General features: G+C 33.9%; 1 protein-coding gene across 6 annotated transcripts; it reads right to left on the bottom strand.

The window, feature by feature from the left end:
- On the bottom strand, window positions 1-27,163 carry TMEM209 (transmembrane protein 209). Of its 6 annotated transcripts, XR_001849846.3 has the most exons (17): window positions 27,071-27,122; window positions 26,487-26,624; window positions 25,985-26,121; window positions 25,799-25,857; window positions 24,855-24,986; window positions 24,151-24,389; window positions 20,726-20,927; window positions 14,516-14,691; window positions 13,807-13,878; window positions 11,587-11,683; window positions 9,242-9,367; window positions 7,178-7,275; window positions 6,234-6,348; window positions 6,037-6,134; window positions 4,310-4,383; window positions 1,059-1,202; window positions 1-931 (listed from the first exon to the last, which is right to left on the bottom strand). XR_001849846.3 is itself a non-coding variant. In XM_017640387.3 (16 exons), exons 3-16 carry the CDS (start codon window positions 26,119-26,121, stop codon window positions 1,148-1,150), a joined length of 1,680 nt encoding a protein of 559 aa, XP_017495876.1. In that variant the 5' UTR covers window positions 26,487-26,624; window positions 27,071-27,122; the 3' UTR covers window positions 1-1,147. The 6 variants fall into 6 exon arrangements, 5 of the variants coding, with proteins under 5 accessions (XP_017495876.1, XP_017495879.1, XP_017495880.1 ...); XM_017640387.3 differs by having other exon boundaries at window positions 1-1,202; XM_017640390.3 differs by lacking the exon at window positions 26,487-26,624 and having other exon boundaries at window positions 1-1,202; window positions 27,071-27,163.
- Window positions 27,164-27,855: the final 692 nt, after the last annotated feature.

Here is a 27,855-nt window from a genome sequence, read left to right as displayed (position 1 = left end):
TTTCACCACGTTCTTATATTTAACATGTTTAATTGATATTTTCTTCTAAAATATCATAGCAAACATGTTTAATATACATCAAAAGCAGTTAAAAGAAACTTCCTTTCCTTTGGATATCTGCCTTATAAAAAAACAGAGACAACTTTTTGAAAAACAAAATTTACAAATATAAAATCAGCTGTATATACAGAATACTGACATGCAGTGATTCAGAAGACACTGGTTTCAGCTGTTTCAAGGTTTACATAAGATGACGGAAGCAGTCTCTACCATGTCACTCCAGAAAATATATCCAATTACTAGCTAGCTTTAGAGATACTACATATACATTTAAGAAAATAAAGATGGACAGTCAAGCAAAACTTAGAAATTTAGTAACTTCTTACTCTCCAGATATTTTAACCACATCTAAAAAATTTAAACACATAAGATCATATGACCTTAAAGGGAACTCTTAAAATAATACAACATTTTGGGAATAGTGAAATCAAGTTACTGAAACCAAAGTAGTTCTCTTGAGCTCCTCAACCTTTTAACTAAGACCCAAAGAATTTGATTCTATCAGCTAAACTTAATCCAACAGTTGATTATTTTTAAATGCCAGTACTGTCAAACCTCTTTCAATAATATTTAAATATACACATGGACTAATTATTTATTACTTAGATGTTTATCTCATTTCTTTAAATATGTGCCTTAGGCTAATCTGCAGAACATTGGGGGAAATATACTGATAAAAAAACTAAATTTGCTTGTTTCTTTTTAAGTATTTATGCTAAATAATGTGACTGAAAACAATCCTTGTGTGGAAAAATCAGGTGGGTGATTCTCATTTGTGGGTTACTCTTAAATTTATTTAGCTAAGGGGGAATTGCACTGTTCTGGGTCAACAAGACTCTGAAGGGCTACAGTTTTGCAGGCAACTGAAAATCTGAAATCAATGAAAAAATTAAAGGTAAGTGTCTTGGTGTAGAACATACAGGACACTCATAAGTTTCATAACAGCAATTTTTTCAGTTAAAGTTGAAGAATCTGTAACATATATGTATTTATCTTACTTCAAAAAAAGACAATGACTCAGAGATGCTTAGATTCAACTTCTGGTTCAGTCAAATGAAAGTCTGAATGTTTGGAATTAAATGACCCACTACTCGCCAAAAATCCACAGAATATTCACACCGGATAGACCAAAATTAACTCTCCTATAAAGAGAAAAAAAAATTTTAGTGGAATTGATTACCAGGCATTTAAGGTCTTTTTTCAAATAACTATAATGAGCGTTTACAAGGAATACATGTTTAACTGATGACACATAATGCTATTGTGCAGAATTATGTTACATGTGGTTTATCAGGTGAATGCCAGTAACAGTAATTACTTTCTTAATTGTGCTTAAAGCCCAAATCTAGAATAAATAGATTTATGGGGTGCTGAAAATTAATTTTTCAGTGGATTTTAACTATTATACTAGAGAGATTAACATGATAATTTTAGCAAGTAAGATTACAGTAGAAATGTCAATTAAATTTAATGAAATGGAGAATATTGAGATGCTAGGTCTCTTAGAGAATTTCACCTATTTGACTTGAATTAGGAATTTACAATTATTAGGAATGCTTTAGTGAATTTGTATATGGGGATTATGAATATAGCTTAAGCTAAACCACACCGCATATAACAAAAAAGAATATAACTGTATTCAATGTATGAAGGGAAAAGAGGGCTGTAAGAGATATAAATTACTTATCTAAAATGAGAAATGTTATAATTTTGGCTCATTTCAAGGCTAAGCATCTTTTTGTGTTATAAACCATTTATAGAACACTTTTCTGTGAAAAACTCTTTCATGTCTTTGACCAATTTCTATATTTTTCTAATTAATATGCTCTTCATATATGATGGCTTAAGTTGGATTTACTATTTAGTTTGAGTTTGTCATTTTGTGTTTAACTTTATCATGTCTTTTGCTGAAGAGAACACTTAAATTACTGTGTAGGCAATTCTATCTAGATTTTCTTTCTTCTTCTAGAGGTAAAACATTCATCTCATTCCAGTAACTGCACAAATACCTAGCACTGAATTCATAATGCATTCAGATCAACCTGCTGCTTTACAGGCATGATTCCAAATGGACTAAATCTGAACCACTCATTTACTTCAAGTTACAGAATAGTAGTTTTTAAACTATTTGATTGTTTTAGAATGTATTAAAGAATTAATCATATTTAAAAGTAAATAATTTCCAAGTTTTTCCCCCTTGGTTAAGAAAAAAATCCCATATAAGTAAGGACATATTAGTTTTAATCTAAAATGTTTCTTCTCCACATATAAGTTGTTTATCAAGAGGAGACAGGCACTTCAAAAACTGTACCAATTATTTTTGGCCTCTAAGTAAATTACTGCCCCATTAACTACTTTAAAATTTTTTCCATTTTTATGCATATGAAAACTGTATATGACACTCAACACAAGCTCTGTGCTACCTGACAAATCATTTATTTACACATCAAATATCAATTTGGATCTATAGAGGAAAAGATACATTTTCAATTAAAACCAAACATTGTCTATTTCCAAATTCTTCACTTAAAAATAATCTTTCAGAAACAATACTAAGTGAATAATTAAAGAATATATTTACAGCATATTCCATCTTTTTAATATATATGCATGCACATATTTATAACTAAATACTGCTAGAAATTTTAGGTAAAGAATTTTATTTAGTGACATGGAAGAATGTCCAAGATATACTGTGTCAGACTAAAAGGCAAGATCACAGAGTAATAATGTTTGGGCACAATACATTTTTAAACAAAAACAAAATCAACTTGTTCCCAGACAGTAGTCTGGAAACGTACACCTTAAACTGTTATACACCTTAAATTGTTAACATTGGGTACCTAGGAGTGGGGCTGGGAGAGGCTGGACAGAGGAGAATTTTCAATTTCTAATGTACATACTGCTCTATTGTTTAAATATTTCTACATTGAGATGTGTTATTTCTGCAATTAAAAATAAAGAAAAAAGAACCATGTTAGTTTAGATGTCTCACAAAAGTGACTTTCCTATTTAATCTTCCTTACATTAAAAAGTATATGATAAAGGAAGCTGGAAAATGTTTTTATCTGTTTATAAAATGCTGCTATGTCTTTTAAAAATCTTTGCATCTAATTTAAGGACAGGAGCTTGGCTTTCTCTACAGCAGTGCTGTCCAATGGAAATATGTGATGTGAGACACGAATGCAAGCCACATATGTAATTTCAAATTTTCTAAAAGTTTAAGAAAAATTATAAACAGGTGAAATTAACTTTAACAGTATTCTTCATTTAACCTAATATATCCAACATATTATTTCAACCTGTAATCAATATATTAATAGATATTATTAATTATTAATAAGATATTTTACTTTTTTTGGATAGAATATCTACAAATTTTAGTTGATGCATTGATCAGCCACATCTCAATTTGAACTAGTCTTGTTTCAAATGCCCAATGTCACATGTGGCTGGTGGCTGCTGTATTAGACAGTGCAGTTCAAGAACATGTATAAAACAGGCCTCCTAAACAAAACCAAAGACAGGCATGCACATCAGAACTGGAATGAAAACCCCCTATGTTTTTTACTATAAGCATTTACATTTTCTTAGCTTTGGCTTACTTAGTACAGGCAGAGCTGGACCCAGAAGCCAGGTTTTCAAATACCCAGACCTTGCATTACCAGATTTCCCAACTTTACTAGGGTCTACTTACTTCAAGTATTATTTGATACACCAAATAATTTTGAATCACCAAAATGACAATACAACAATTCTGAATTTATTGTGACAGTATGTGAATTTCATTACTAAACAAAATAAACAATTTCAACTGACCATTTTTCCACTCCAGTTAACACCTCTATAGAATGGCTGCTGATTCAGTCTCTCTGGAAGTATAAACTTTTGCAGAAGGCTTTGTGTCTGAAATGGGATGGCTTGAATAAAAATAGACTAAGTTTTTTGTTTTTTGTTTTTTGAATTTTAAAGTGGCAAGAGCCTGACATAGATGTCAGAATTATTCTTCTGGGGGACACAACTGTAAAGCCAATGCCTTTTTCCCAATAGGGAAATGGAGGTTCTGAAGAATTAATGGACTTGCCCAATACCGTAGTGCTGGCTAGTGACAAAGCTGAGCTACTACTAGAAGCACTATCTCTTGTTCAGTCCACATCTCTTTTCAGTGTATGGCGATGCCTTCTGCAGCATCTTAAGGAAGGAAAATAAATAAATTAAGGGCCTGTGTCTTTAAAGCACAAATACCTACCCAAGCATTCCTGACTCTTTGGTCTTTATTATGTAGAGGAACATTAACAATGTATGAAACATATTATTTCGGCCCTGGAACAAAGACAAAAAAGACAGCAAAATTTACTTCAAACTAAACCAAAGATTCAGACTGACAGGTGAATGCAGATCCTATGAATTTACATTCTATTAACTCAGAATTCCCTGTAATTCAGACTTTCATTTATTCACTCAACAAAGTGCCTGCTTTGTCCTAGGGAGTAGGGACATTGTGATAAGTAAGACAGAGGCAACCCATGTAATCAAGGAGCTTAAAGTCTGTAGGAAAGGCAGGCAGTAAACTCAGTATCACAATGAAGTGTGATGAATGTCATGAGAGAAGTTATTGGGCATGGTGGGAACACACGCAGCACCTGGCCTAGACTGGCGAGGCAGGGGATGGTGCCTTGAGGGAAAGATTTTTAAGTCAGGACCCGAAAAATGAGCAGAAAATAAACAGACCGGCCAAGTTTCCACACAGAGGGAGCAGCATTTACGAAAGCCTGGAAGAGGGCTATTCTGAGACTGCTGCTCCTGTACATTATACACAAAAAAAGCTCTATCTCCAAAATTAATAGTGTAAGCAAAGTGCTGGGATTCAAAAATTTTTAATCATACATCAAAGTATATTACAGTATATGTTAATAACATGTTAAATATAAATTTATTTTATCTACATGGGACTGTGAGGCAGTATTTTGCAAGCCCTAAAGTCAAACTATTATATGTAATTTCAAGTCTATAAAATAGTTTCTAATTTAGATTTTCAAATTACTGATCAACTTGTATCTGCTTACTCTAGTGTTTTTGTTTGAGAATGAGGACATATGATTTTTAAAAGGGTTTCTTAAAAAAAAAGAAAAAAAAGAATTATATAGGTTCGCATAGGAACTTTAATGGCCCAAAATAATCATATTTACAAAGTTGAAATATTAAACTTGAAAAAAGAGAAACTAATATCCTCTAGTAGGAATCTGATGGAGAATACAATTTATGATTATAGATAATGTAAAGTTTCTTAGTAAAGATGCTGGTAACAAAACACCTGGATACAAGTATAAACTGGAACAATAACCATTTTTATAAAGAAGTTGATTTTAAAAGTCTTGAAACTATTCTGTAACCTAGAATTCCATGTTTAGACTTTGAGCTAAAGAAATTACCTGAAAAGCAGACTGCTATATGCATAAAGATGAATAAATACTCAGCAGTTATCTAGGCTGGTGAAGATTTAGAAACACTCAAAATGTCCAGCAATGGGGAAGGGCTGAATAAGTTATATTATGATCTTCTGATCAAGTTTTTGTAGTCATTAAAAAGTATTTTTATGAAGATTTTTAATGGGATGGAAAATTGTTACAAAGTTTATTTTTAAAAGGAAATAAAACTGCATAAATAATGATTTCAACCCATAAAAATGTACAGAGAAAGACTGAAATGAAATTTATCAAAAGAGCACATCAAAATGTTAAAAATAGCTGCCTCTGAGGAATGGCATAGTGACATGGTTTTTCTTCTTTTTCTTTATATTTTTCTAAATTAAGTATGTATTACTTTTATAGCTAAAAAAAGGATATACAAGAAACATAATTTCCCTAATTTCAAAAGTTTACCTACTCCACTAACAAGAGAATCTAATTTTAAAAATATTATCAAAGCAAGTCATCCATGACATTCTGTAATAACAACTTCTACATTTAGAACTACCTTTGGAAGACTGTAGACATGACGCTGGTAGATTAGCTCATAATGTGGAGGGTTAACAGCACTCTGATAAATGCAAAACACATTCTCATTTGTCACATCTGTAAAGGAAATATATTACATTAAAAAAAAAAAAACCAAAACCACTAGATAGATTTCATGTGAAAAGCTCAACTTAGTGTTTTAGGAAAGGTTTATACCTGGCTTATTTGGAGTCTGAACAAAGTGCTGAGAAGTGAATGTCTTTCCGTCAGGGTATTTAGGATGTGGAGGTAATCTGGAATCCAGGTAGGTGCAAAATACATGCATGATGATCTGAAGAAGAGGAAATAATTGTTTAAAGTCAGCATGAAAATCTATCAAGCCCTTTAAAAAATCTGGGTTTATAATAACTCCAACTTTTAAATTGTTCCCTAAAGAGAAAATTGGCAAAAATGCTTTCAAGTGTTATAAGATGAAATCTATAAAATGAAAGATAAAAACAAGACATTCCTAGTTTTCTGTTAAGTGGATCATTCATACCCATATAGTTAACAACAAAACCAAGATACAATAGACATATATTCAGTTCTCAATTTGAAACTTCATTTTCACACATATTTTTTTTTTAATAGCATGATTTTAAAAAACTCTTACATGCTCAAAAACTTTAGGCTCTTTGATCTCATATCTAATTCTAGGAATCTTTCTTAAAGTCATAATCCCAAATAAGAAAGAAATATGCATCATGGTATTACTTGGAATGCTATTTAAAAGAAAAACAGTAACTTCTCTCTAGCCACATGTTTCTCAAACTTTTAGATCCCATATAGAAGAATGTTTAAATGATAGTGTGTAATTAATAATGAGAAAATACTAAATGTTGCAAAACTAATAAAAAAACAGGATATAAAATTTTACATGTGGGATGATTACAACCATGACAGAGATATTTAAAAAATGGCATAAGGTAAGTAAAGGAAAAAAAACAACTCCAAAATACTAACAGCAGTTGGGTTAAGATAACAGTACAATTAAAAATTTTTATTTCTACCTCATTTTCTAAATACTTTTTTGTATTTATTTTTATAATGCAAATATAAAAACACATAAATACAGTAACAAAAATGTTAAACTAAAAAACAAAACAAAACTAGAAACTTACAGCAGAATCTGTGGGCAGGTCTGTATCCCACTTGCGTCCTTTGAAGTCTCCACCTCTATTCCATCGAAACGAGCTCATACAGCCTCCTTGAGAAAGTTCTGGAGCAACAAAGGTGAAATTTAAAAAGTTAGTAGTATGCAAAGGAAAAAAAAAGGCTAAGGGGTTACAATAAGGGACGCATATCATCTTAAACACCTAATCAACTTAAACAATACCATGAAGAATCAGATATATCCAAAATATGGGACAAGACTACTATTTTGGATTCTTAAAAAAGTCAATGTCATGTGGGGAAAAAAAGGTGGCAGGATTGTTTTAAACAGAGACCAAAAAAGATGAAACAACACAATGCACTATATAAACCTAGACTCTCTCCTGGTTAGGAAGAGAAAGGGTATGGACATGGGAAATTTGAATATGAATTGTGTATTAGATGATATCATAGAAATATTATTAATTTGTGGTCTGATAATTGTATTGTGGTTATGTAGGAAATGTTCTTAATTTTAGGAATTTGCATGCAGAAAAGTAATGATGTCTGCAACATGCTTTCAAATGGTAGAGCAAAAAAATATGTGTGTGTGTAAGGAAAAAGAATCAAAATGGCCAAATGTTGGTAACTGTTCAATCTAGGCCTGTACTGCAGTGTTCAGTGTATTTTTTTAAACTTTTTTTGTTTAAACTTACTCAGTATATAAAAATACTTTACATATACTTTGTATATATGAACACACACATGCACATCTGCACATGTGCTTTCTTTTGGATGTACAAATACCCTATTAATGAGACAATATTGCCAAAAAAACTGCAACCTGAATTTATAGGATATACAGTGGCAGAGGATCATATAAAACTACAACATGGAGATGCATTCAGCATAATCCACACCATGGAAAAGTCTACAGGACAATCCAGTTCTTTCAACAGATAAGTTGCAAAGAAAAAAAAGAAGGAATGGACAGGAAATCTACAGCTTAAAAGAAACTTAATATAATCAATCAATCACAAGATATAATAATATTTGAATCCCAATTCAAACACCAAAAAATAATTAGATGTTTTATGAGATGGTTGGAAATTTGTAATTGACTCTATATTTCATGATATAAAGACATTGTTAAAAAATACTAGGTGTTGTAACTGTATTGTGGTTATGTTTTTACAAGTCCTCATCTCTGAGACACATATGGAGATATATAGATGAAGTTATAATGAAATATAGGATTTGCTTCAAATAATACAGGAAGGGAATATGGATAGTGCAGGGGCTGCCCAGGGAGAAACAGTTGTTGGGACGGGATGGTATGTACAAGAGGGCTGAGCACACTGCTGTGCCTAGTTTTATGTATGTTTGAATTCTTATATAAGAAGTTTTTAAAAAGTCATAATAAATGCTATTCCTGAACCCCAGTCCAAACCTAGAAGAGAGAGGGGCACCATAACATTTTCAAATCAAGATTTATGATAAATCTGAAGAGCAAAATACTATTTCTAAAACTTGTTTTAGTGAGCAGAACATTTTAGAGTTTATCCAAATAAAGGTAGGGAGGCGTTGAGTGTGTGGGACTATCAGGCAGGCTAAATTTCCTGACTGTCAAGTCCATCTCCTCAGATTACATTTCCCCCAAATAATCAGAATAGAAATACAGAGCAGCAGCATATTAAATATCAATGATAAAAACTGAAAGAAATAAAGATCAGCATGCTGAAATTATAAAGAATGTCACAGTGGCACCTATTCTTAGTAAAGAGCAGAAAATGAGTGAAATATTCACTTGAGCCCATTCAGCTCATTATTTATGTTTCCCTTTACAGAATTAATGATTAACATATTCAAGGCTAACTACATTATTTTGACAACTCTTAAGCATACAAAATTTGAAACTCAAAAGCTGTATAAGCCTTAAGCCATAATCAAATATATACTTACAAAATATAAAATGTACTTGGCTATATTTTTAATTTTTTCAAAACAATTTTTTTTTCCTTGTTACCTTTATTTATAAAATCTCAAAGTAGTGAAAAAGCTGTCCATTTTTTCCTCTTCAAATCAATAGTTACCTTTGATCCTTTCAAACAAGTATTCCTGATTTGGGGTAAGGTCTAGATACTGCACGATTGTATTCAGAGTTGGAATGAGAGGAGCTTTGACCAGAGCAGCTTGTTTCAAGCTAGTAATGCTAGCCTCTGTTAAAAATAAAACACATAGAACACAGATTACGTGTCATGTAGGTTTCTAAAGGACTTCAAATGCTGTTCTCTCAATAGATACTGAATGAATAAATGGAAGCAATAATAATTCATCTTAACAATTTGCATTATCTATTTCACCTACAATTTATTTTATCATTTCTGGCAAGGTGGCCAGACTGACTCACATGCACACCTGCAAACACACACACACACACTCCAAAAGCAAGAGCCAAATCCATTTTGGCAGATCTATAAACAATTAATACACAGATTTTTATGGGTTACGTATAAAGAAAGCTCAAAAAGGATAGGCACAGGTTCAAATAACATTAACAAGACCTAGAAAGTAACCATTCTGGCTTTAGAGTCAAGAGAGCTCTGGTCTCAAACTTCTACCCTGTGATCCTGGGCAAGTTACTTAACTTCTCTTAGTAGCCTCAATGATCCATAAAATGGGGCACTAACAGCTTTTAAAGGTTAATGTGAAGGTTGTATAAATTACATATGAAATATTTGGATACTCAACAAATAGACGTTTTAGGGATGTATAATTCTGATCTTAGTCCAGAGAATAAAGATTGATTAAACAATACCCAAAAAAGTAGAAAGTGTTCATGTACAGTCCAGAGCACTTACATATTTTAAGGAGAAATTCATTCTCTACAAAGAGGCGGTTGACTAAAATACTCCCTATTTATTTTGAAACCTAATTACTTAACACGAAATAAGTTATGGTATAAATATTTTAGGCAGATTATATTATACAGACGCTTAACAGTTTTATTTTTTGCAGATAAGAGAATTGAAAATAGGTGATTTTAAATTATCATTGTTACATATTGTTCATGCAACTCTGTATTTACTATCTGGTGGGGACTTGTATCTAAAATAATAAGGAATAATAAAAAGATGAAAAACCCAATCTAGGAATGAATAAAGGATCTGAAAAGATATTTCTCCTAAGAAGATATATGAATGGCCAATAAGCACGTGAAAAGATGCACATCATTAGCCATCAGGAAAATACAAATCAAACCTACCATGATATACTGTTTCACACCCATTAGGATAACTAAGACAGACAACAAGTATTGGTGAAGATGTGAGAAACTGGAACCCTTATACACTGCTGGTGGGAATATAAAATAGTGCAGCTGCTTTAGAAAACAGTCTGGCAATTTCTCAGAAGAGTAAATATGGAGGTACCATACAGCTTAGCAATTCTACTCCTAGGTAATACCCAAGAGAAATTAAAACATGTCCACACACTTGTACACAAATGTTCATAGCAGCTTTATTCATTTTATAATAGCTAAAAAGTGAAAACGCAAAAGTTACTCAGCCAATAAATGGGTAAACAAAATGGGGTAAATCCATACAACAGGATATTGTATGGTAATAAAAAGAAACAAGGTACTGATAAATGCTACAAAATGCATGAACCTTGAAAACATTATGTTAAGTGAATGAAGCTAGTCACAAAGACAACATATTATATGACTCCATTTATATGAAATACCCAGAGCAAGCCTATCTATAGAGACAAAGTACAGTGGTAGTTGCCCAGGGCTGGACAATGGGGAGTGGTGGTAGGAAACAGGGGTGACTGCTAAAGGCTATGTGGGAGATGAGATATTCTAAAATTGATTGTGATGGTTGCACAACTCAAACCTTTGAATTGTAGGACTTTAAATGGGTGAACTAAATCGTAGGTAAATTATACCTCAATAAAACTGTTATATTTTAAAAAGTACAGTTGGCCCTTTAACAACATGGGTTGGAGGAGAATGCATTATACATGCATTTTTTTCAATAAATATATGGGAAAGCTTTTTGGAGATTTGTGACACTTTGAAAAAACATTTTCTTTTCTCTAGCTTACTTTATTGTGAGAATATAGTAATATACAAAATAGGTGTTAATACCAAAATATGTGTTTAAGTTATCAGATAGGCTTTTGGTCAATCAATGGTAAGCTATTAGTTAAGTTTTGGGGGAGTCAAAAGTTATATGCAGACTTTCAAATGTGTGGGGAATTGGTGCCCTTAACCGCCACACTGTTCAAGGGCTATCTTATATATTATAGACATTTAGTTTTTTAATTCACCTCAAGATAACAAAGGAAGTTGTTAAATAGCTCATTAAAAGCAGAGATTTTTCACCTTGCAGATTCACTGAAGGTAAATTAAAAGCTGGGCTCTATACTCACATACCTCCTATTTGTAGCTCTGGACAGCCCATTCTTCTCATCTGTGTGCTGACAGACTCAATCTCTTGCACAAGTGGCACTAATACTGTCTCATTGATCCACTAGGAAGAAATGAGGTAAACATTTTACAGACATAATTCTAAAGCAATTCTCAAATAATTATTTTAATGAAATGCTATTTTTTTACTGTCTTCTACTTGAATACTAACAGAGTATAGTGAAAGAGAACAGAAGTAACAGCTACCTTAAATCTAGAGAGTTAAGTAAATAAGCTTAGTAAATAAATTGGTGTGTCAACTAAGTGATATTCTTAAATCATATATGCTTGTTTTTTTCTCAAGGAAATATAAAACTTTCAGTTTTATGTTGTTTTTCTTAAATTTTTCTTTCTATGATTATTACTTAGCTAAAAGGACACTCTTCAATTTACATTTCTAAGATAATTATTCACACATTTATTCATGTAGTGTTTACACTGGTTTATGATTAGCAAGACAGTTTTTCAAACTAACATAACTGATTAACTCTCAGCAGACTTACCCAATTCCCTCACCATGTGGAAAACAGATCTATTATATTTGAAACTGGTTTGTGAATATTATATTACGTTAGGGCTAGTGATTTCAAATACCACTTTGCATGGCTAATATCAAACCAATTCTGTGATGTTAAAAGACTGTCCAAGGAAATACCCCACTGGTTTGTTTCTGTGTTATGTGTTGTGTTCATAGCAACTTCAACTCCACTTCTGTTTCCATGCCTCTGTTTAACCATAAAATGAGAGGATGAGAAAAAGTTTCAGATGAAATACAAGTCTACAATTTCTTATAAAAATTTTGAATTAAAAAAAAAACTGAAAACTGAAAGATTCTTTGTAATCCATTTAACAAGCAAATTCATGTACTGGCAAGTACTGAACTAAATTCCCATGTATCTATTATGGGTTTTATCCTACTTAGTATGACTATTCATATGCTTTGCTGCAGAAATATTAATGTGGTTGACTACTGAGTGCTAACCAGACTCTACTAGAGGTACTGTAAAATGTATGGTCAATGCATACTGCTTTTCAAAAAATCCAAAAACCTGAATTTCAGAACACTGTTGTAACCTAGGAAATTTAGATAAGGGATTTTGTTTGTATTTCTTCAAGTTAATACTGCTGACTGAGACTTTATATTTTAAATATGTTAGCATTTTTTGATAAGCCTGTAAGTTGAAATAAGAGAGTACAGTTCTAGGACATCATTTCAATTATTCATTCTTCCAACATTTATTAAATTACATCCTACTTGTCAGCTACACTTTGACTGCAACAAAAGTATCCGAGGGGTTTGAGAGAGATCTAGGTCTCATCCTCAGAAAGTCTGATTGAGTGGTTCCACAATGTTTAATGTGTGCCAGGGATTTTAATTTTTAAAAAGCCATCTATCCAGGCTTTGGCTCAAGAAAGTAGGCCGTTATTTTTCACCACTCTATCCTATACTCTATTTAAATTACAGGAGCAGAATAGAAAAGGAGTACATGTGACTACAACATATTTCTAGAAGATGTAGATGTTGAGTGGACGGATGAGTGCTGAACCATCAAACAGCGGGAGAAGCGGCTGCCTGCACAGAATCTGAGTGCAGCTCTCTGCAGCGGCGGAGCGGCCCATTCGCCCAGCAGAACTTAGGATGTACAGGTGGTAGCAAGAGCGAGGGACAGAGGCAGGTTACAGCAAGGGAACTAACTCACTCTGTATGTGGAAGAGTTGGTCTTCCCAACCTCCAGGCCAAAGATTAGAGGGTTTTTCTCCAGAGGGACTGAAGAAATTTGATGTATTCTGAAATAGCTTCAAGCTTATATTACCTTCTAAGTCTGAAATTTTGAGGGGAAGGACCTCATTTTTGTTTCCCCTCACATTTCTAGAAACAATAGTTTCTGACAGAAAACCTTTTTGAAAAATAAAACTAAGATGTTAGGAAAGGGAAGAAGATCTTAACTAAATGTATTCCTTTATTCACTCAAAAAACACTGATTCCCTAAATACAGAGGAGAACAGAATCCCATGAAAACAGACACCATAAAGTAAATGCCATGTTTGTCCTTCTGTATGGGCCATATCAAACTTTTAATAATAACTGATAGTCTAATTAATAATTAACACAGTTAATCAATATGCTAATGACATACTTTGCATATCAAGAGGTACTAATACTGTCCACAGAATGTCAAAACTTACATTTCTGAACTTAGCTGTCCATGAATCCATATGATCAAGAAGTTGTCTATTCATAGTCACTCTTGCCCAAACCTATTAGAAATATGTGTGAAATAATCAGATAAAAAGTCTTGCCAAAAATCAGCAATTCTTTTCCCCACCTTCAAAAACATTTGGAATAATTTTTAAAAACTTCATAAATGTCAATATTGATCTAATTAATATGCAGTAGTTTTATTACCCACTTGGTTGCTATTCACATACAGATATATCTTTAAAATTTCTTATGCTGATATGTTTAAAGGACATTCTTGCTTTTAAGAACAAAATTAAAATCCTGTATTTGGTATTAAACTCAGAAAGTTAATGGACTGTCAAATATTCTAATCCAAATGTATTTTAAAAGCAAGACTCCTGCACATGTTAAGTACAAATAGGTATTTGAGGTATCTTTTTATAAATGACTGCAGAAAAATATTTCAGACAGGACATTAATGTCAACCATGTGTTATAATTAGTAAAACATACAATATAATTCAGTTTTAGGTATATAGCTTTAGGTATACAAAGTTATATAGGAGCCTTTTCAATGTTTACTGTGTGCCAGATTTACGTTTCTAGCCAGCAAAAGTGGAGGTTACAGAATAAAAATGTTCTAGAAGTAGAAGAGAAGACTCTTCTAACAATCTGTAAATCACAAATAGTTAGGTCATTTTTATTTTCCATTTACCTCCTCTGCAGCTTGTTTAGAACTGAGATCGGCTTCATCTTTGTTAGCACATGGGGCTTGAGACCTACAGGCAAGCTGATACTGAAACTTCTTTAAAGTCTGTGCATAATCCCCCACAGAACGATTGTAGTTCCAGAAAGTAGGACTGGTGGAAGGCGAGGTCAAATCTGGGCTCCCTACAATGATTCATTTAAAGAGTTACCAGTACGTTGTAGTCATTTTGACGAGTTAGGACATAAACAATGGGTATCCAGGCATCTAGGCAATGACAATCAAGAAAGACACGGTCTCAAGGGGCTTCTCTCCTCCCTCTGCCCCAATATTACCTTTTTTTCAAGTAACAAAGACTGTTTGCACTAAAAATTAAATACTATTTTCTGAGCAGTATCAGTTTCAGAGCCGTAAGACCTCTAAGTGGTTGAAAATATTTCCTGCTGTAAAATTTAGCTTGTTTAATTCTCTAAGACTCTCAAATGATTCAGTGAGAAACAAATGACAAATAGCCTTGGGAAATAAATAGACTAGGAAGTTCCATGATTGGATTTTTAGCTCCTTCTGAATGGGATAACTATAGCCTCCTATTAATAAACTACTCTTTGGATTAGAAGCTACACTCTTCCCTGCACTCTGCTCATTCTATTTACAGCTTACAGGAATTCCTATGTTGTACTGACAAGAGACTATCTGCTGATTACACTTCTAAGTTTATAAATTTACTTTGGATTTAATCCTGTAGAAAGGCCCCTACCAGAGTACTTACCACACTTTAAGGTTATAGCTTCTCTCTTTTCCCAAATAGAATTTGGGCTCTTTGAGGGCAGGGAGTATTTTTTCCCTAGCACCTAACAGTATCTGGATAAATAGCAAATTTTCAATGATAATTATGCTACTTATGAAGGGCTTACTTTTTCAGAGTTTAACTGATATCAGGAATATCAAATGATACTTCATATCACAAATAGAAATTAGGGTTTAAAAAAATCTTAGCAGAATTTCTTAATAGAACTGGTTTTCTTATGTATATAGGCACAAAAGATGAGAAATCATCAAAAGGGTATGCGGCAATATTTCAATTCACATCCTCAAAACCTTGAAGCTTAGCCAATGTTAGGCTAGTAGCCTTGGTGAATAGCATGTTTTGTGCTGGCAGTAAAGAAAGATCACACACACAGTCCAGTAAGGAAAAATCACATGTGTGAAGTTAAATTTTCAAGTAAGACTGACAAAATTATTTATAGGAATGAATTAATGCCAAGAAAACACGTCTTAAACCAATAAAAGTGATTTAGTAATAAGCAGGGAATAAAAAAGGAAGACATGGTCATGATAGAGCACAAAGTTGTCTTACTTTGATTAATCATTTTGACTATTAACTTTTAAAATGATAATCAAGCTTTTTGAGAGAAAACCTGAACTTGAGAATTACAATGAAGATTGGCTTTAGATGACAGAAGATGCTTTATGTTGATGGCAGCATGTTTTAATAGCTGCTGTGCATTAGCCAAAGTACAAGCAAAACATATAGAGCAAGCAGTGACAAAATGGGGCCCCTGCACAATGACCACCACTACAACAGGACAGCACAGACTCTGCAGCTGGAGGAATGCCGAAGTTTAGCCTAACGACCAAAGCACACAGAGCTACCTGGAATTCTGGCAACTCAACAAACCAGGTAACCTGAAATATCTCCCCCTAGATATGTATCTAAAAATATCTGTTCAATAAAACATTAAATGAACAATGGCGCTTGTACAAAAAGTAAAAGGAATAGCCGGTGGCTAAAAGTGAAGAGGAACTGGAAATCAGAATGGTCTGTGTGTGAAGTGAGGCTGTGGCTGTTCTGAAGCATTTTGGAGTCATTGGGAAAACACCCAACTGGGAACTGGAAATGAGGAAGTAGGCCCAGAAGACGTAGAGAATTGGATTGAGACTTTTCTCTCTCCTACATTCTGATGTACCTGGTACAGGGCCATGAACTTCAAAAGGCCACATTCTTAGTGGATAAGAAAAAAAATCTGTCCATTGGTACCAGGTGATAACAAGGAAGCTTGTGTGTCTTAGGTTGTTGGGAAATTTTTTTAAAAATCCCCCAAGACTTAAAAATTATAGGTCCATTTTCATATGGGTTTAGAGTGCCCATTTATACTGCTACCTGAGATCCAGAACCTCAAAGCCCAGAGATTACAAAAGTTAGTTGAAGGTCAATGATACTACTTAGGCACCTGGCAGAGGCAAATTCAAAACTGCTAGAAAAAGCACTGATAAAACTCTACTGGAGATGAATTTGCCAAATACAAACAAAAAATACATAAATCACAAGGAAACAAGCCTCTAAGCAAGAATCAAAAAGTCAAGAACGTTAGTATTTAATCTCTAAGAACTTTAGGTAATTGAACTATTGGACAGAGATTTTTCAAAAGTATGTTTAAAGTGACTAAGACAGGAAAAAATAATTGAAAACATTAAGAATAAAACCAGATACTCTAAAATTAATCAGGCATGTTTGAAACAGAACCCAATAAAACTTTGAAAACTGAAAAAAAACCCCGTAAGAAACAAAAACTCAGTGAGTTAAGTTTAGACACTGTTAAAGAAAGAACAGACCACAGTCCAAACTGGCTAAAACAAACTGGGGTACGGGGTAAAACAGAAAACTCCTTTACAGAGAAGAATGTCTAAGTAAAATGTGGAAGAAATGAAAGTATTATAAGTCTCCATTTTGCAATCATCACTGTATTAACTGATTCAGTAAAGGATCACCAATGGATTCTAAAACAACTGGGTGAAAGGCTGTGGGGGAATAGGATATTCACAACCCTCAAAGTATCACACTATACATAAAGTATTAGTTACAAAAGGGAAAAGCTATTATGAAGAAACCGGGCTGCCATCATCTTGACCAAGTGGCCCACTCTAATGTTACCAATAAAGAGACAAAATGATACCACGTGTCTCCTGATGTGATACACTGAAAGGAAACACACCACCACCTAAGTTGTATTCTTGCCAAAAAATAATATTTAATTAAACTGAAGTCTGATAATGAGAAAATGATCACACAAATCCAAATTTGCAGAACTAGCCTGACCTCTTCCAAATGTAAATGTCATAAAAAACAAAAAACAAAAAATGCACAAATGTTCTGGATTAAAGAGGACAAAGGAAGCATGACAACTAAATATAATATGTGATCTTTAACCGGATCTAGATCAGTAAAAGAAAAAAAAGCTGCGAAGGTCATTACCGGGTCAACTGGAGGAAATGTACAATAATAGTAATATCTTAAGTCTGATCATCATGTTATAGAAAATGTTCTTGTCCTTAGGAGAGGTATATGAAATCTCATATAGGGATGAAATGGCCTTTCAGCAAAAAAGTGTCTGTGAAAAATAGTGCCTGGTTTCTACTGGAGAAAGGGGTTACAAATATGGAAAGGGTGGAGGCTAGAATTAAACCCTGTATAACTGGATTGGAATTGTAAGTATCAGTATGAACTTAGGTTTTTAATATATACAACTGAATGGATTTCACATACTGATGCACATGTGTATACACATGTATATACATGTATTTCCAAGCTGTCTGCTGAGAGGACCTGGAGTAATGATACCCTATTAACATGGTACATTCAGTGCCCAGACATTAATTTTTAAGTATCATTCTCCATTAAAAGCAATCACGGCCCCTGGGAGGAACAGGCTGACCACAGAGATGGTTAGCTGGGGAAGGAAGAAGAGGAGTCTAGAATCTTGAGGTGCTAGAAAGTAAAACAGTACCACCAACAAAAAATAAACAGAAGCCAGAGGGTCCCACCAGCCAGACTCGAGGCAATCTAACTATCAAAATAAATGACATAACTGGGGAGAAGAAAAAGCTCTATCTTCTAATAGGATGCTACCAGGTAAATGTGAAAAGGTAGTCACACAATTAATGTACTTAATACCACTGAATTACATATTTAAGAATGATTAAAATGGTAAATCTTTTTACCACTCCAAAGTGTTTAAAAAATGAAAAGGATACATATAGAAAGAATGATAGAATTAGAAAGCCACTACAAGAAGCAACATATTAATAATCAAGTTTGAAAACAGTATTAAAAGGATGTTAAAATTAGTAAGTCAAAATTTGATGAGAACATATTTATATAGCCTCAAAGTAGCTGCCTACAAAATACTTACGATTTACAAGTTTGTACAAAATACTTAATTACCTAAAAACCTACAGGTACAGAAGGGTTAAAAGTACAGGGATGCACATAGATAAAATAGGCAAATACTAACCAAAAGAAAATTAGTATAGCTGTGTTAATATCAGGCAAAATGCCCAAGAGATACAGATAAAAGGAAAATATTTACAATAGCCAAGATACGGAAGCAACCTAAGTGTTCATCAACAGATGAATGGATAAAGAAGATGTGGTACATATACACAATGGAGTATTATTCAGGCACAAAAAAAGAGAAATCCTGCCATTTGCAACAAAATGGATAGACCTGAAGGGTATTACGCTAAGTGAAATAAGCTAGGTGGAGAAAGACAAATACCATAGGATTTCACTTGTTTTTGGAATATAAAAACAATGAAAAACAGAATGAACAAAACAACAGTAGACTCACAGACACTAGGAAGGGACAGGCAGCTACCTTGGGGAAGGGTTGGGGTGGTGGGTAGACGGGAAAGGTGAGGGAGATAAAAGGGCACAAAAATCTCAGTCATAATCTAAGTCAATCACAGGAATGGTAGAACAGCATGGAGAATACAGTCAATGATTCAAGTTAACACACATAGTAACTACATTACTGGGGGTGAGGATTTAATAATATGGATACCTGTTGAACAACTGTGTTGTATATTTGAAACCAGTATGAAATTGTATATCAATGATATTTCAAAAAAAAAATTACACAGAGATATTTAATGGGAGACGATGGGAGTTTTTAGCACTAGTAATTAACAGATTAAGCAGATAAAAATTAATAACAAAGAATTTAAGAACATTATTCAAGAAGCTTGACTCAATGAACAAATGAAACCCAATATTTAGAGACTATGCATTGTTTTCAATATGCTGAAGAACCATTTATAAAAGTGACCATACAGCAGATCTAAATGCATGTCTCAAAAAATACCAAAAAATTAATAGGGTTACAGATCAGAATCTCCAGCCACAGTACGATTAACTTAGAGAAAAGATAAAAGATAACCAAGCCTTTCATTTCATGCTTGGAAATTAAAAGAAATGCAATCACCAAAAATACTTCCAAACAACAGTAACACTTCTAAATAACAACTATAGGTAAAAGAAGAAATAAAAATAGAGTCAGAAAATCCCTGAATATGACAATAATATGCAGAGAGCACATAGGTTGTCCTTTATATTATACTCTGTAATTTTCAGTATACTTGAAATATTTCAAAATTTAAAGAGAAGAAAAGCATGTATCAACAAATAACGAGATAATATTGATTTGTTTCTTTGACATTTGTGGCACTTGCAGGTAAAATTAAATTAAAAATCAACGGAGAGATTTCAAGTGGCACAAAGAGCCATGGTCCAGTAACTGGCTTCCTCACTGTGGCCATGCTTTAGCACCTAATGTGCTTTCTGGAAAGTTCCTGAGGGGGGAAAAAATCATTACTCGGCTCAATAACCTAATTTGGTTTCAAATAATTGACTTTGTAATAATCAGATCCACCCCAAATAGATTAAGATTTGCTGACATTGTTTCCCAAGATAAAAAAGTTTCAACAACGTTCTGAAAAACAGCAGCACTTCTAGAGTGAATCCACTCTCTCTCCTGCTTGCTTGCCTGCCACACCAACCTTCCCAAGGACTACCTGAAGGCAGACAGCTACCACTTCAACAAGCTTTACTAAACACCACTTCAAAAACATTTTAAAGCCTCAACTTTTAAGACAAATTCTAAGTTACATTATATGAAAAAGCTTTCAATCTTAATGTAGATGAAAAGTTCAAGATTTCTCAGTTCAGCTGTATTTTACTTCTTAAATTTGGTGAGCTTAATTCTAACTGCATAAACCGTTAAAATAAAATGTATTTCTCTCCTGAGCTACACATGGTATACAGTACAAGAGACTTAAAACCTTTATGTACAGGTACCAAGGTAATGCAAATAATTAGGTTAAGGATAATGTAAAGTGACACCAAAAATAAGTACATTAGATCTAAATAAAAAGTATATGTACCCAGCTTAACTCTATGCTGTTTCTCTTCTTCACTTCTAAGAAAAGTATCCAGAGTTCGTAGGTCTGTCATGTAGTCTTCTTTGTCAGTAGGGGAGTTATAGACGGTGGGTGAAGAACGGTAGCGAGATCTCAATCCACTGCCCTCCACTGGTCCAACAGTGGTAGGGTATGGAGGAGAAGGAGAGGGACTATAGCTTGCCAACTACAGAAAATAAAAGAACTTGATTTTATTTTTAATTGAAATTTATTTTTGTTTTTGACTTTAAACATATGCTTACCATATGTCCTACAAATGTGCTCCTTTATCTTTACCCAAAGGAGCTGGAAACTTATGACCACACAAAAACCTGCATACCAATGTTTATAGCAGCTCTATCACAATTGCCAGAAGTTGGAAGCAACCAAGATGTCCTTCAGGAGATGGATAAACTGTGCACATGCAAACAATGGGATACTATTCAGCAGTAAAAAGAAATGAGCTATCAAGCCGTGAAAACACATGGAAGAACCTTACATACCTATTACTGAGTGAAAGAAGCCAATCTAAAAGACTAATACTGTGCGATTCCAATTATATAATATCCTGGAAAAGGCAAAACTATGGAGACAGTAAAAAGATCAGTGGTTGCTAGGAACTGGGGTGAGGGAAGGATGAAGAGTTGGAGCACAAAGGATTTTTAGGGCAAATTACTCTGTATGTTAATAGAATGATGGATAAATGTTATTATACATTTGACCAAATCCATAGACTTACACCACTAAGAGTGAACCCTAATGTAAATAAATTATGGACTCTGGGAGATAAGGTGTGTTACTGTAGATTCATCAATTTGTAACAAATGCACCACTCTGGTGCCTGATATTGATAGTGGGGAAGGCTATGCATGTGTGTGGCATTGGGTATACAGGAATTCTCTGTACCTTCCTTTCAACTTTGCTTTGAACCTGAAACTGTTCTAAAAAATAAATTCAATTTTTAAAAAAGTAATGTATGAATGTTTTAAAAATTAGAAAGTATGAGGAATATGTCACACATAACTCTACCACACAGAGATAATATAATCCTTTTTCACATTTCATGTATTTTCAAATCTTCAAATATGTACATAGCTATGTCAATATATTTTTGTTTTTACATAATTGAGAAAATACTGTTTAGCTTATATCCTCCTTCTTTAAAATGTTAATCAGATATTTTTCTATAAAAATCCTTTATAAATATCTTATTATCTATATAATATTTCATTGTATCAATATACCATAATTTATTTTTACATTCTATTATTCTAAGATTTGGATTGCCTAATTTTTGGCTAATGTAAGTATAAGGATAACATCTTTGTACATAAATCTTTGCTTAATTTCTGATGCTTTCCTTTAGATTTCTAGGACTAAAATGATTTGACCAAAGCATATGAACATTTTTAATACATATTTCCATTCTATTAAATAAAAATATACTAAGTTATAGTCTTGTCAGAATACACAGAAATACCTATTTTGGTATATGTCTATCAGCATTACTATTTAAAACTGTTTATTTGATATATAAGAAATTTTTTTAAAATGTGAATTTGTACTTATACCTAGGAAATTATACACTTTAAAAATAGAATTTCTGGTTATTGGTATTACCTAGTTTATTAACTTTTTCTTCTGGTATGTTGACAATTTTTTTCTACTGGGGTTTCCTGTATTTCACCCATTCCCCCACTCCCCTCCCCATGGCAACTGCCAGTCTGCATTCTGTGTTGTCTGTTAATTTTTTTTTTTAGATTCCATATATAAGTTCAATTGTATGATATTCATCTTTACCTGACTTATTTCACTTAACATAATACCTTCTAGGTCTACCCGTGTCGTAGTAAATGGTAAGATTTCATTCTTTTTTATAGCTGAGTAACATCCCATTGTATATATGTACCACCTCTTTTTTATCTACTCATCTATCAATGGACAGTTAGGTTGTTCCCATATTTCAGCTACTGTAAATAATGGGAATAACACAGGAGTGCATGTATCTTTTTGGATTAGTGGTTTTGTTTTCTTTAAGTAAAAAGTTCACTGTTGATAATTAAAAAGACTCAATGGTAAAACTTCAGGACCCTAATGTAGTCTGAGCATGTATGTATTTGATTAGCAGTTTTAAAATTTTCTTCTTTTATTTAGGTTTTCTATTTCTTAGTCAATTTTGGCACTTTTTTTCCCCCAGAAAAATAATCATTCATTTTAATAACTTTTCTAAAGTACTAGTTTGGCTCACCACACACATATATAGCATAGAATCTATGTTTCATACACTCTTGCTAAGGAAACAAAGATAAATAAAAATGTGTAATCTTGTGCTCAAGGAGGTGACATGTACAGAGCTATTTAGTATAGATTAAAAGTAGTTTTTAAGAAATGAAAGTAGCTTAAAGATTCAAGAGTACACTATGGTATCCACTAGATGAGTATTAAGTAGCCATTAAACAGAAATTATGTTTGGGTAATAAGAATGAGTCATTTTTCTTATACTTTTCTAACTTTCTATAATGATCATATAGTACTTTTCTCATAAAACAAGCCAGAACTATTTTTAAAAGTCGTATTTGTTGATGGGTTATAAATTATCACTATATATACTGTGTAATAGTTAACGTGTATAAAATTTTCTCAATTCTATTACTTGCCAAAACTACTACTGGTGAACCAGTAGTATGGAAATTTCATTACAAATAAATATTATGTAAAAGCGTCAGGGCAGTGTGTTGATTTCATTTCCAGACACCATTTAATGAGCAGCTACAGAGATGTTAGTGAGAGCATTTGAAAATACGACCATCCTTCTTTTAAGCCCCTCTTATGCTTCAGGCAGGAGTCACAATTTCAAATTTCTCAATTTTACTTCTACCAAACCTAAAAATTAGAACAAAATTCCACTCTACTATAGGAGCTGGAATGAAGGTTTCTAATCATCTCATGGACAGTGTTCAAACTCAAGAGTCAAACCACATGACAATCCCAGTTTTTAGCTTAGAAGATACTTCAACACTATGAAAAGCACTAAAATTCTAGAAGGATATACAAGTTTCACATAAAGATGCAAAGAAGGAGTGAAAACATAAGTAAAGGAAACTAAAAAGCATTGTACTTTCAAGTTCGTTTTTAAGAACAAGCAGAAAGATCCTTGATGGTGGACCTCAGTTCATCATCTGTAAAAACTCAATTTTTTTCTTTCATCTTAAGATGTGGTATAAAGAACTTCTCACTAGGTGTCAGGAAATCTGGATTCTATTGGTTCTTAAATGGTGATTTGGGCAAGTCAATTATATACTGTTTCATGGTTTCCTCATTGATAAAATGAGTTTCAACTCACTAGATGATTTTCAACATACCTCCTAATTCTAAAATAATGTGACTGGCCAAGTGAAAAGAGTCATTACCTTATTATAACCACTGACGGGTGAGTAGGTCACTCCAGGGCTATATGAACCACTGCCACCTGACGACAGACCTTGCAGCTGAGGGCTGTATCCCGTTATACAGCTGGCAGTGAACTTGGGGCTGGTACTGGGTGAACGAGATGGGCTGTAACTCAATACACTCTGACCCTGAATTGAAGGAGAAGGTGGAGAAGGAGGGATTTGGGTTGCTGCCAGATCGTGTGCAGGAGTCTGTACAACTAGAAGGAATAAGTAAATAGTAAATAAATAGCATGTGTATGTGTACAAATAAAATTTATTAATGAACTGAATCTTTCTTCAGGAAAGTGAAAGTAATAGAGTGATCTGGTTATTAAAATACATAAACTATTATTACCAAAGTTCACAAATTAGCTGTTTATCATTTCCATAAAGTTAAAAATATGACATTGGCTTCAATGCAGCAAGAGTTGGTCATTTAATTTTAATTGTAATTAACAATGGAACAAACTTACATGAAGTGTTAAATGTTAGCTCCACTCAACTTAAATAAAATAGGAATGATAATCATTGGTCTTAAGACACTTAATTGTAAAGTTTATTAATACAGTTGAACCACATGGCCTTAGAAGTCCCTTCCAACTGAGTCTATGAAATGGGGAATATTAAATAAAGATTTAATGCCAACTTTTCCTCTACCTTTGCAAAAGATGCAACATACTTACCAGCTGTTTTCAACCCTAAAAGTGTTTGCTGTCCAGGGCTAACAACTAGACTTGTTGGTGCCACAGTATATTTGAAATATCTCCAAAAATCAAATAAGGCATTTAGGCTGAAGAGAGATGCAAGGGCAAGCTCTGGAAGTGAACAAAAAATTTTTTTAAAGCGGGGAGCAGAACTCTTCATACTCTAGCAAATCAAAACAACAAAATTGAAAACTCTCTTCTTATTCCTCATAACAGTCAACATTTAATGAATGTCTATTACATATAGGGCATTTACTCATGATACAAAAATAATTACTAATCTTTACAGCCTTGTACAATCAACTTTCACCCTTGTTTTAAAGATCAGTCAACAGTTGTAGAGAAGTCAAGTGATTTGTAAGAGCACACAACTCGCTATGGAAGCCATGATTCTATCTTAGGTATGCAGACTCCAAAACTCTGCTCTTCCACTTGCCATACCTCCTCCCTGACACACAGACTTTAGATTAATGGGCATGTCAGACTAAGGAATTTACTTTAATGACCATATGGACTCTTCATACCCAAGAACTACTGAAGAGCAGACAGAGGAGAGGAAGGAATGAGGAACCTATGGAAGGTATCAATGGAGTAAAAATCTAGTTGGTCTTCAAAGGTAAAAAGGTAGAGAAGTAGGGAAGGCAAGTAGATAAAGGAGAACAACATACAAATCTCACCACTCCCAAACTTTATTTTTCTTACAAAACTGTAATTGTATTGTTTATTCACTTAATTGTCTTCTCTACTAGAATATTCCTTCCAGAAGGGCAGGGACCTTGTTCCCTTCCTGCTACATTCCCAGTTTTTGGAACACAGTAGTCACTCTAATATTTGTTGAATGAAGGAATGGCTACTAAGTTGAATTAAATATGAATGCAGTTTTTCACTGGTAGTAAATCTGTATCACAGCAAAAAATACTTACCTATATACCAGAGGGGCCAGTATGTCACATTATAATATGAACTAATCAATTTTCCAGTCCTGAAAAAATTATTAAGACTTTTCAATAACTTAAAAACACAACAACAAAAATCAACATAAACACAAAAACCTGTGGAATCAACCACTGGCTATAAAAGTCTTACTTTTTTTAAGCTAATTAACTTACATTTCAGTATATATCATTCCAGCTATGGATACATTTAGGAGTCCCCAGGCTAAAACCACTTTCCTAGCTTCTGTTTCCTTTCTCATCTTGATGGTTCTGTCAATAAGGGAAGCACTAGGGCTTGGCTCCCCTTGCATCTATTAAAAGACAAAAAGCACAAGAATTAATCAAAGGAAACATCTCCATTTAAGGAATCAAACTTGCGTCCTTTACAATGGTTAACTAAAAATTGCATGTACTTTTATCTTTAAAGTGGTTTCCAAAATCTTCACTTCAATATTAGTGTATGAAAAGAGAACCATAAATAACAACTTCTTTGGCACCATAGTAATCAACAGAGAACTCGCTGGTCGCTTCATAGAACAACTTAATACTTCCAATAAAGAAAAATGCTTTCTTCAGTAATTTAATGATTGGCAATTACGTATGCAATTACTCTGTATTGTGTTTTTGGAATGCCACAAATACCAAACCAAGGGCTTATTTAAAATACTCAAAATACCAAGTTTTAGAAGAAAATATTCCATGTAAGCTCTAAGCCATTGAAGACTCTGCTCCATCCCCACGCAGAAGCCACTAACCGCCTGCGATCTTAACTGCACTGGGACCACAGCACGCCAGAGATCTCCGTTTTGTGTTGCTGATGAGGAAGTACAAGGATTTCAATTTTATACGGGCGAGAACTCACGGTGTAAAGGGATGAGGACGAGTGGGTAAGTGTGCATTTTTTTGGTCCACAATGGAATGTACATTGCCTTTGTTTTGCTAGGCCTCATCTCTTTCAAATGTTAAGCCTTGTTCCAGCTTCATGGAGTTGGATCCCATAGAGTCCAGAGCTGTATCCTTCCCGCCACCCAGCCAGAGTCAAAACTCCCTAGTCCCCAGAGCTTCCCTCCCTGGCTCCTCCAGCACAAACATTAGCAGGCCCTATTGTTTGTTTCCTCCCTTCCACTCCGGGTGGTATGACTCCTGGCTACAACCGCCCTTTGGCTGAACCCTCGGCAGATCAGCGGGCGTGGAACTTCCACGTCTAGGCCCGCGTGGACTCCGCGTCCAGGAAGCAAAAAGATGACCCCGAAAACGCACCGTGCTCTTCGGCCGGAAGCCGCTGGCTCGTGTCCCTCACTACTGCGCATGCGCGAAACCCGCAGGCTTGTAGGGCTACAGTTACCGGAAGAACGGGACTTCTCGCGAGAAAAGGGTGCGGGAGCGACAAGAGCTAGCAGTGTTACTAGGGAAACAGCTTTCAGATATTTGTCTCCCTGTCGGCTGCAGACGAGGTAGGGGAAAGCTGAGCGTCAAATATTTAGACCAGGAACCTGCAGTAAAAAGTAATAACTGAAACAAGTTGAATTTCTATATATTAATATAATTTTGGCTTTCTTAGGACATTTATTTACTCACACTTTAAAGATTTTATCAAACAGAGTGTCTAATTGTAAGACACAGATTGCGTGATTATGTGTCCAGACACCGTCAGCAAGAACAAAGCATTTCTCACACTTGTGTTAAAAACAAGCGTTGATTTCGATGTAAATTCTTAAAAGTCCTTTAAATAAGGGTGTAATAGTAATACGAAAAACCATAAGAGGCGTTTTGTTGTTAAAGTTGTTAGTGGTTTTGAGGTTTTAAACAACCAACAATCTTTTCCTGAATCATCTTTGGAAGAACTTCTAATCCTGAGGAAACGTTTCATTAGGGAGTTCAATTTGGTTTTATTTAACAAATACAAACGCCTACAATGTGCCACTGAGTCATGCACAGGGATGTAAAAGTAAAGCTGCCTAGGTACTGCCTGGAGGAGCACAGCTGGGAGGAGGCTGGCAGGTGCACCAGGGCGCAGGCGAGGTGGGGCTGGGTGAGGCCGGAGG

Source organism: Manis javanica, chromosome 6 (assembly GCF_040802235.1).
Source record: "Manis javanica isolate MJ-LG chromosome 6, MJ_LKY, whole genome shotgun sequence".
NCBI lineage: Eukaryota > Metazoa > Chordata > Mammalia > Pholidota > Manidae > Manis > Manis javanica.
The sequence above is the reverse complement of the archived record's forward strand: the minus strand, read 5'-3'. Positions and strand labels throughout refer to the sequence as shown.